This window comes from Malus domestica, chromosome 09, assembly GCF_042453785.1.
Source record: "Malus domestica chromosome 09, GDT2T_hap1".
NCBI lineage: Eukaryota > Viridiplantae > Streptophyta > Magnoliopsida > Rosales > Rosaceae > Malus > Malus domestica.
The window spans coordinates 20,992,281-21,003,980 of record NC_091669.1 but is presented as its reverse complement, the minus strand read 5'-3'; the positions used below and the strand labels follow the sequence as shown (position 1 = coordinate 21,003,980).

The 11,700-nt window shown below is 36.8% G+C and overlaps 1 protein-coding gene across 2 annotated transcripts; it reads right to left on the bottom strand.

The window, feature by feature from the left end:
• Nucleotides 1–864: 864 nt before the first annotated feature.
• Nucleotides 865–5,350, bottom strand: LOC103436833 (katanin p60 ATPase-containing subunit A1). 2 transcript variants are annotated; one of them, XM_070805260.1, is made up of 7 exons: nt 5,073–5,350; nt 3,654–4,125; nt 2,932–3,129; nt 2,470–2,714; nt 2,136–2,294; nt 1,896–1,983; nt 865–1,484 (listed from the first exon to the last, which is right to left on the bottom strand). In XM_070805260.1, the coding sequence occupies exons 3-7, from the start codon at nt 3,058–3,060 to the stop codon at nt 1,203–1,205; spliced, it is 903 nt and encodes a 300-aa protein (XP_070661361.1). In that variant the 5' UTR covers nt 3,061–3,129; nt 3,654–4,125; nt 5,073–5,350; the 3' UTR covers nt 865–1,202. The 2 variants fall into 2 exon arrangements, with proteins under 2 accessions (XP_070661361.1, XP_070661362.1); XM_070805261.1 differs by having other exon boundaries at nt 2,470–2,721; nt 5,073–5,339.
• Nucleotides 5,351–11,700: the final 6,350 nt, after the last annotated feature.

Genomic DNA, 11,700 nt, shown 5'->3' with positions numbered 1-11,700 from the left:
GAAGAAAGTTGGGGTTGGGTGAATTGAAAGTAGTTGTTTGTGGTGTTCAAAAACATGAATAAGTATATTAAAAAACATATACATACACACCGTTGCAGTAAGTTTTGGCTAGATTTGGCAGCTGATAGTTCAAATCATGAATAAGTATTATAAGTAGCACCCAATCTTTGCACAACTGTTGGCTTGTTGTATACTTAGTTTGCCAGAAAGAGAAAACACTGGTGCATGACCATGTAGGATGCGATTCCTCTCACTATCAAATAATAAAAAAAAAGGAACATAAAGAAGGAAAACTATATAATGTATAGAATGCAACTCAACTCATTTCTCAAACCCAATACCAAAATCCAAAAACTCTAGTCCAACCTGATACCAAAATCTATTGAAACTAGACCTAAATTACAAACAGAAGGTTTTGCATCCGCCCTTACAACAGCAATTTCGTGATGATTATCATCATTTTGGGACTGAAAATGGCATAAAATCAGAAAACCCCAAATTCTAATCTCAATTTGACCCTAAAAATCAAAACCCTAACTTGTTCAAGTGCAGAGGTCTATTATTGAAAAATTCTCAAACCTAAAACACCTAAATCAAATAAAGCCCAGTTATATCACGATTTGCAAAACAAATCAAAGAAATAATGTCGGATTTGAAGTTTACCAGACAAGAGGAGCAGATGAGGGCGAGCAAGACGTAGAGATGAGGATGAGGAGGACGACGATGAGGGAGGAGGCTGTCGACGACACTCTCTCGTAGGATGAGCGAGGTTCTCCCTCACAGGAGCGCATGCGGTCTTATGAATCCGGGCGTTTTTGGGGTGCTTCGCTAAGAACTCCTAGCAAGGGGTTTAATCCATGCGAGTCGGATCTAATCCCATTAAACTTAATACTAGTCCATACCAAACATCATACTACACTACCAATCAGTGTAGTCCAATCCAATCCCATCTAAGAAGGTCCAACAAACACCCCCTTAGTGTATTAGTAATACGGATCAAATAAGCAAAAAGCAGATTATATACACTCACGGTTACAGATACAAAACAGCATAACACTAACACATTTCCGACACTTTTGGGGCACACAAACTAATTTCTGCCTAAACACAGATGGAAATATCAAGGATAACAAGACTCAATAACTCGGAAACTCGACCACGCAATGCAAGAATTCAGCACCCACAACATGAGTTGATAAACTCTATGCTGATCCGAATTCGTGAAACCATTTCTCATGCCGTTCAATATCAGCTTGAGAAACACTCCGTTGGACCTTCCCCAAGGCTTCTTCAAAGTCGCACATGGCAACAGGATCCTTTGAAATATCGTCCTTGGACATGCTCTTAATCTCATCACGTGTCTTTCCAGCTATTTTGCGCCTCATCCCATTCAAGGAAGCATCCCGGCAAACGTTTGTGAGATCATCACCACTATATCCTTCTGTTCGACGAGCCACATCATCCATATCTACGTCAGGGGCCACCTGATGCATCACAAACATTTTTTTTATTTAACTTACCTAGGATAAAAACGCACCAGAATGAATTATCTGACACATCTAGATTCTGATTGTCTAAAGCACAGAGCAGTCAATCTATATGATAAACAAAAACCAAAACCCCAGGAAACCAGTGATTTTTCAGTCCCGCCCTTGAAGATGCCACATAGTTTTATTCTATTTTCATTTTCTAACTGGTACAACCAACTAAATAGCATAATAATACACCATGTGATCCATTTGAGGATATTAGGCCGTGACAGAAATATCCGTCCAAAATTAACCTATAAATTACAATGAAATTATAGAAAGGTCTAGCGTAAGGTGCAAAACGCATATCTAATTGTGATAGACACTAGTAATATAAGCATAATACAATATTGGTAACTGCAGTACCTCCACGGTTTTCAAATTTATCTGAATAAGTGCTTTACGGCTCTCAAAATTTGGTAGAGGAATATATATACGTTTCTCCAGCCTCCTCCTAAATGAGTGACACTAGGTTAGATATACCAAGACTGAACAAACATTGTCAACTGACAATATGCAACATGCATAAAGCCTACCACTCTTTCCAACTAAAAAATTGAATAGCCGGTTTGGAGTCTGAAACCTGAATACAAGATAAAGACCGACCTGAGTGCCTCATCTATGTCCCATGGGAAGTTAGTAGCTGCCAGAACCATCACTATTTTACGAGTACCATCTTCATTTGTGCCAGTATTGTTGACCCCATCTACCTGAACTAGAATTTCAGATTTCACCCTTCTGGATGACTCATGCTCCCCTGATGCCCTAGACAAATGGATATTTTGAATTTAGGTCAGTATATGGAAAGATCCCACATCACATTGAATTTTCCAATTGAAACGTCAAGAACAGGAAAGTATATAGCTTTAAAACAAAACATGCAAAACATACATGCAATAACATCTAAGGGGTTAAATAAGATCTTAACGTAAAATCTTACCCCTGGGAATTGCAACGCGAATCAATTTCATCGATGAAGATTGTACTCGGCGCATAAGCTCTTGCAAGATCAAATAAGCACTGAACCATACGTTCACTCTCTCCACGCCATTTTGAAGCTAAAGTAGCAGAGGAGACATTGAAAAAAGTTGTGCGACACTCAGTAGCAACAGCTTTAGCAAGTAATGTCTTCCCCGTTCCAGGAGGATCGAACATAAGAACACCTTTCCACGGCCTCCTAATTCCCTGCAATCTAAGAAGCAATAAATTCAATCTAAGAACTGGGACCTATCAGGATCAAGACATTTCAGCACGTAGAGGAAGAATCAATTGCTTCAGTGAAATGAAGAAATGTGAAATTGGTATAAATTGAAGCCTACTTTTCAAAGTACAGATGTAAAGACGTAGTAACGCAACTATTTTCATTTTTCCTATGTAAATGTCGTCAACCATTCAACACTACCTGAAAATATTCAGGCATCCACAAAGGAAGCACAACGGCTTCCTCTAAAAGTCTTTTTGCTTCTTGTAAACCCGCAACATCATCCCATCTCACTCCAGGACTGGTTTCCAATACGTCCCTTTCAAGCATTTCAGCTAAATCAGGATCAGGACCCACATACTGTGACCTCCTTGACTTTCCATCTTCAGCATCACCATTCTATAAATTTCAAAAAAAAATCAGTTAACAATGATACTAAAATCGAAGATTCCAAAAAATCGAAGATTCCAACTTGGATGTTAATAGCTACGGGCTCGTTTGGAAGTGCTTTTAAAATGACTTAAAGATGCATTTTGTGAAAATGTTTTTGAAACCAATCCTTGGTAAAAATCCAAGTGGATTCTGGAAAAGCACTTTTAAGTGATTCCTGCAAGAAGCACATATCTGATGCTTCTTCCAAGAAGCACTTAAAGTGCTTTTGGAACCCAAAATCAATTTCACCAAAACCGGTTTCAGTCATTTTAAAAGCACTTCCAAACGAGCCCTAGAATACAAAGTCATAGTTATGCATAACATTGCAAGGAAAATAATATGACAAAAGTTTTTACCAGAACATAATTAACTAGTGACAGGTATTTGAAAAATGAAGGTTAGCACTTTATGATTTAAAAAGATTCCTGGATCCCAAACACATTAGTGAACTAAGATCGTACAGTGAATATATATCGTTTGATAGAACGTACCACTGAATATGCCTTGCTAGATTTGCCAGAACCAGTGCCTTTCTTTCCACTAGTAGATGTTCGTGCCCCTGAGTTAGCCCTACTTGATCCACCAGCTTTTGCACCACGGCCAGGTGTGCCTGTTTTGGTTGCAGAGCTACGAGCCCAAGTTGCATCTTACGGTGACTTCCTTATACCACCTTGACCAGCCTTTCCAGGTCTTCTACCTGAAGTGTCCCGACTTGGTGGCCTCCATACATCAGGATCATCCATGGGAAAACCAGAAGAAGTTGGGTATTCATCTAAGGGTTGAAAAACAAATGACGACTTAGCATGAATTGGAGGTGACGAAGGGCGCCGGCCTGCAGGAATGCCCTTAAATGCTCTTCTCTCTGCATCTAATTGCTTCACAACCTCTGCTTCCTCAGAAAGTGCTTTCTTTACATTCATCCATTTTGCGCGAATCAACGGATCATCAAGCGTGTTTAGGTGCCTGGAACAAAATTATAAATTCAAATTTATACCGAGTAGACTTAGGTAGGAACAGTATGACCAAAGTAATCCTATAAACAACAAAATTCCATCCCATGATACATTAAAAACGGACTATAGTCTGGCAAAAAGACCCATCCAATTGTTTTGGTAGAATATAGCAGCTGGAAAAATTTTTAGGATGAAAAAATGACAAAGCTTCTTTACTAGTCCTATTAACCTTTGGATTGCTACAATGCTATTTGATTATGAGAACTGGGAAAAAACAATCCTCCTCACTCTTATATTTTTGTTGTCATGCAAATTAAATACACGGAAAAAAAATGCAAAGCATATTGTTGTTAGGGCAATTCAAGTGCCTTGTACTGAGGCACATGGAAATCATGCCCCCTCCCCTCAAAAAATAATATGGTTATCTTGTAGAACTCGTACGCCTTGTTCATTAGTAAAAGGGCATAGCGGAAGAAATATGATGTTAGTGGTAAGATTATAATCATAAAGTTACTACAAAGTTACATTTTTGCTCAATCTAGTTCAAATTTTGAACTATGACTTTATCTCCAACCAAATTTCTTTAAAATTCTATAGTAATCCCTAGAAATAATCCTTTCCCATTTAATCATTTCATGTACAAATCAGAAAACTAGAAGGAAAGGGCCTCTAGGATACGTTACGGAATTTTCCCAAGGAGAATTCCCACCAATTCTCTTTCCACCTACAATGCCATTAAATTATCCCGAACAGAATGAGCAATTTCCTGGAAAAAATCATATCTCGGAGTCGCACGAATCAAACAGATTCAACAAAATTTGAAAATCCCACATAGATTTTAGAAGAAGAATGTCGAATCCAAAAACCTAGAAAATTCAACAAATTGCTCCGAAACAAATAAAATTGTAACGAAATAAGAAGAAATGAAAGAGGATTGACAAAAATCAAGAAATGTACTTGTTGATATGAGCAATGCCCCCATCGAAGAAGATCAGGGAGGTGTCGTAGAGCCCTTCCATTGCGTATTCCCTCGCCAGCTTCAGGTGGTCTTGCAGACCCACCAGCGTTGGCCCCACCATTCTCTCTCTCTCTGTGATTTTCTAGGGTTCCGTACAATTAGGGTTCACGTACTTGGGGGGAGGAGGAGGAAGAAGAAGAAGCTCACACTCGAACTCAACAGTTTCTCTCTCTAGGATGATGGAGCAGTCCAGCAGCTACGACGTCGCCGTTTACTTAAGCGTTTTCAGGCCAAAAGGGGAGAGGGGAGGGGTGTGGTTTGAAATTACCAAATTGTCCTCGGGGTTAGTCGTTACTGTGTGGGCCTGCGGTTTGCCTAACGGGAAGGCCTAGAGGAAAAGCTTACCCAATAAAGAAGATATCATGTTTCATGATTTCTATTTTTTTGCTTTTTGCTTTTTCCTTGTTTTTGAAGGGGAAGGGTGGCAATTGGCGATCTAACATATTTCAAATTCCGCTTCTTTTAATACCAAAATCAAGGACAAGTCAAGAAAGTTTTGGCACCCGAGCATACGACCTTATTTTCTCAGTGATCGAAAACACTAAGAACATCAATAGTATTGGATTGTAAAAGGTTGTGGCTTCTTTAAAAGGTTTCGAGCAAATATTAGATAGGCGTATACAGAAGTGAATGAGAAGGCATCTGCCTCACTTTCTGTGACTCCAAAAGTTCAGACTAAAGGTACTGATCAATCTAACACTTCGAAGGTCCAGAAAAATTGGAGTACAAAAGGCAAGAAATGGGAACGTAGACAGAGTTTTCAACAGATGCATACTATGGGTCAGAATTAGTACATTGGTCAAGAAGTTGCAAAACAATTGTGCATAATGGTGGTAACATTGGTCAGTGGGATAGAGAGTGCCCCGAAGGAAAAGTAATTCAAAAGGTGAACTGTGCAAAACAAGTAGAAGTGCTAGGGAATCTAGTCTACGCTAGTCATGCAATAACTAAGGTAAGGATCAATCATGAATGGTACATTGATAGTGGTTTGTAGGAACCGCATGATAGGGAATGTTAATCTTCTTGTTGATGTGAAGAATAATACAGCTAGGAAAGTAAAAATGCCCACTGGTAAGTTAGTGTGTGTAGCTGAAAAGGGGTTGTTGGAACTAAATTTGCACACATTCACGGACGAAGGCAAAATATGGTCAGAATAGCCCACGATCTCTAACGATGGGGGAATGGGGTTGATTGGGGGTGTGGTTGAAACCAAATAGGACTGTCTAGATCCCTTTATGGAGGAGAATCAAATCACTGGTGTAGTTCTAAAGAAGACTGGAGTAAACCATCCTTGATGAATATGTAAGACTAAACTTATCCAATTTATAAGTTAAGAGATTAAGCTCATGAACCACAAATTTATACAAGTATTAAAATCACAATTCAATAAACACAATGACAAACTAACCTGTAAAAATAGTAGTAGAAGAAGTCAAAGCCGACTTCTAAACAGTGCGCCTTCTCCTCTCTTGCAAAACCAAAAGTACTCAAACTAACAATAGGTCTTAGTTCAATATTGAGCGTATGTTTTGTGAGAGCAGTGACTTATGTTTTTATACTAAACATAGATTGCCCTATTACAATCCTACAAGGAATACAAGACCAAATCCTTGTACAAGTATGAGTTCTATTCTCAAGCCAACAATAGAGTTCCAATCCAAACCAAAGTCGAATTAACTCTTATAAACACATTAATACCTCTTTATACCAATATGAAATAACAATGATTATTACTAAACTGTGAGAATCACACTCATACTCTAACATTCTCCCACTTGAGTATGATTCACAACAGTAAATAATCATCTCAAATTCAATATAAAGGTAATCACATAAGTCATTTATCAACACACTAGTACATAGATACAACCAGCTTACATAAACCAAAACAATGAATTTATAATTGCCTCTGCAACACAAAATACAGATTTAACTTATAAATCACAATGTCCAGTTCATGTTCATATCAATGTATCTAAGCTCAAAAGTAAACCAAAACGTCTACTCCCACTCATATAGCCACCAAATATTTTGGATAACAAAAGCTTAACCTCACATACAACTTACCCATGCATTTTAAAGTATTGAACTTAAGAATTTTTTTTCTGTTACATCGCAGAATTAACTCAAAAGTCACAACATACTTAATTTGCACTTTTGTAATTATGTGAACCAATATAGCAAAAACCAAACCAATTTGCTCCCACTTATCTAGGCTATACTTAACACAAACAAGTTAAGTATAAGTTAATATCAACTGTATTAACTAACAGTCATTGCAATACACTGAATGTCTTATCAATGTGATCAATTGTCGCAACCAATATGCAAACAAATTCCATGATCACATTCATCCAATTTATATTTACAACAATGTGATTTTACTTGACCAGAACAAACACATAAATTGATTTGCTCCCACTATATCAAGTTAAGTTTAGTTCCAGCAAATAACACTGAACTTCTCATTACTTAAACAAATTAAGTAACATAAATAATTACCAATTGCTTCAATAAAACCATAATCTGGTTTTCAAGCATCCATAAGAATTATAATGGCCGGCCTAAATAACCTTATGCCTACATTCGAACATATGATTCTCCCACTTAAGCATAAGCAGAATGTACTGCACAGCCAATAAAGAAACCGGAGATATGAACCAATTGATTCCCGATTCCTTACCAATTGCATAATCTCAGTTTAGTCAAATACACCTAAACCATTATGCAAACAGTCTATGTATCAAAAGATAGTCACAATCCATTCGGAAAAACTTATCTCACATAGACCCAAAATCACCAGTTTCATCAATAATCAAAATCAGAATAGCAAGCACAATATTCTTGCATTCAATTTGATCCTAACTAGTTCAATACCCATCGAGCAAGATCAACTAAAATTTGATAATGTCTGGATATAAAGGCACAAGTCATCTTGATTAAAACAAGATAATCAAGATGAACATCCAATAAAATTTAGTGTACTTATAGATTTAATACATAATATCAAATCTCTTACACTTACAATATATCAAGTGAGATGAGTTTCAGAATACATTCTTGCCAACAAGGTTTCACTAAACAATTTATATCATTTCATACAGGTACTAACACAAGAGCCTTCACATGTTTTTGGTTATACAGTGCACATATTGGCATTAACGAACCCAAACATTCCGAACTACATCATTCACATATATGGCAACACCCCCAAAACCTATTATATATAGTCTAACCAAAATTGGGATATGAATTACACTCATAATTTTAAAAATGTCATTATGGATACTCGTATAATCCGATTTTGCTTTTCTAGAATAATTCAAACCAATCAGACCCACATAAAAGCCACAGGTATTTGGTAGCAACAATAAGTCAAATTCTATTATCATAATTCATAATGGAAAATCATGATGCAAGCTTCCAAGTTTCAAGCAAGTTAATGAGAAATCTTACATCTGCTTGAGACTACAAAATATCAACTAAACAATATTTTCCACCCAATCTAATTACACAGGCTCTAACTCAAAAATAGAAGAGCAATGTGTACACCAAATATTAGTGTAATGAATCTTTATGCAGAAAGAATGATTCCAGTCATCTCACATAAATCATAAGTTGGCATCTATAGGGATTTCAAGTTTAATTGTGCCTTCACAAAATAAACAAGCATACTCGGAATAGCAAAAGCCCTAATTCATTATGCTCCAACTCATCACACTATAATCACGCATATAGGATAACAATTAATTATGCATGAAACAGTGAACTGAGTTACCTGAATGCATCATTGGACTCGTATTCGACAACCCGATTGCAATTCCTCGGCTCCAAATCAACGAAACAAATTATCCATCAATGCTCAAGACCCATCCATACGGATTGCCATCATTCCCAATTCCCATGGACCTCGTACCATTGCAACAATAGAATGACAAACGAGTTAACGTCAACATGAAGAACCAAAATAATAATATAATCTCAATATGCAGATAACATGATCTTTGTTCAATAACACAATTGGTATATCAGAATACAAGTTTATTCATTATGCTAATAATACAAGGAGGATTAATAAACCAAAATTTATCTCAATCTACAAACATCATAACCAACTGCAGCGGAAGCAATGTATTCAAAATCAAAATTATGATGTTTAAATAGAGATATAACTTATTAATTTGATACATATATCTTCAATTATGCAGGCGTGGGAAGAAAATATCCAACCCAGATCTAGAATCACAAGTTCTCACCTTGTTCAGACTGCTAACGGTCAAAAATTTGAAAAGACAAAACCCTATTCTTTGTCTTTTAAGCAGCCAACGGGCATAAAATTAAACTTAAAGGATATGCTACAAACGATGTCGTATTAGTTGTTCTTAAAAAAACCAAATAGACAGACTTGATATAAAAGACTTAGTTTGCTGCAACATTGCAAATTTTTAAGGGTACATGTAGCATGATTTGTTTTGCAGGGAAGGGTACACAAGTGCAAACGAGGATTCCATGGACATGGAAACATGTTGCTTCAACAGCTGCACAAACGATGTACTACCGCAACGTTTTGATCCCAAGGACATGTATCAGCAATACAAGATTAATCTTCACAAAAACATTATAAATGTGTCGGGTGGTTTTGTGGCCAGATCAATGTCCAAAGATGGGTACCATCCGGAGATTTTTAAAAGAGACAATATTGACCGACTAAATAATTCGGCCCTTACAGCAACCCTAGAAATTTCTTTGCAAATCAAGATCAATTCCGGCTAAACCATCACGCCTATTATTGCTTTGATTTTAATACCGTCAATTTGAATTCAAGAGAAAAAACCTTAGGCTCTGATACCACATGTAAGACTAAACTTATCCAATTTATAAGTTAAGAGATTAAGCTCATGAACCACAAATTTATACAAGTATTAAAATCACAATTCAATAAACACAATGACAAACTAACCTGTAAAAATAGTAGTAGAAGAAGTCAAAGCCGACTTCTAAACAGTGCGCCTTCTCCTCTCTTGCAAAACCAAAAGTACTCAAACTAACAATAGGTCTTAGTTCAATATTGAGCGTATGTTTTGTGAGAGCAGTGGCTTATGTTTTTATACTAAACATAGATTGCCCTATTACAATCCTACAAGGAATACAAGACCAAATCCTTGTACAAGTATGAGTTCTATTCTCAAGCCAACAATAGAGTTCCAATCCAAACCAAAGTCGAATTAACTCTTATAAACACATTAATACCTCTTTATACCAATATGAAATAACAATGATTATTACTAAACTGTGAGAATCACACTCATACTCTAACAGAATAGCCTATGGAAGAGCATTAAGGAGATGAATTATCTATGGATGTGTTTACGCATAGACGACAGTGTAAGGATCTCTGTCTACTAAGTTTAACAAATTTTGTGAGGTAGAAGGTATACAAAGGCAACTTACTATGGTTTATTCTCCTCAGCAAAACAGGATTATGGAGAGGAAGAATAGGACGGTGGTAGAATAACTAAGGCAATTCTTCATGATAAGCTCATATGCCATGCTATTTTCGGGCAAAAGCAGTATATACTGCTATACATCTTCTAAATGCATGCAGTGGCATAAAACCAGGTATAGATCATCTTAAAGTATTCAGATCACTGTGCTATGTCCATGTTCCTTCTAATTTTAGACAGGAGCTTGTTGCAAAGAGTCAGAAATGTGCATTTATGGGATATTGGGCATGTGATAAAGCCTATAGGTTGTTTGATCCGGTTAGAAAGAAGCTAATATTGTCAAGGGATTGTTTGGGTTAATATTTGAACCTTGGGCTACAAGTGTGTGGAAGCCCAAACATGCCAAATTACAAGGAGACTCGCCCGAAGCCCAGCATCAAACCCAGAGACAAGTTGGCGTCTTCCCATTAATGTATAAGCCATATGCCTATGATTTAAATATCAAGTGATGGGGATTAACTCACAATCAGCCAAAAAGCACTCTTTAGTGGCAACACAAGTAAAATGCTGATGACTCACTACCTTCCAAGTGCTTTCGGGCAAGAGCAAAGTCACTGCACTCGACACTCAACCAATTAAACAAGCAAACAAACATGCAAACTCTACTCTCAAGCCAGATTTGCATCTAAAAGCTGTAATCAGCCCATATCTCAGTCATTTTCAGGATCATTCCCTGCAAAAGCCATATTTTGTCTAGTTTAGAAGCTCTGTTATCACCCCTAGTGGCGTAGTATCAATTCCCTTATGTAAACTTGTTTACCATCCATCATTTTTTTGTGAATAAACCCTACGAACTCAAAAGAGAAGTGATTGCAAGAAGTTCAACTTTGCCCGACAAGGTGAAATCTTGCTTAAAGCTCTTTGTTTGTTTTATAAATTAATAGATTTGCTGCTTAATGTCTTCTCCAGCATGTATTCAAATCATTTCCATTAGTTTTCCCATTATAAGAGTTCCATTTGCATCCAAATAGGTTAGTTTAATGGACATGCTATCATTAAAATCAATCAAGAACCAAGTAAATGACTTAAGGGGATATGGACTCCTTCCATTCGAACATATAAG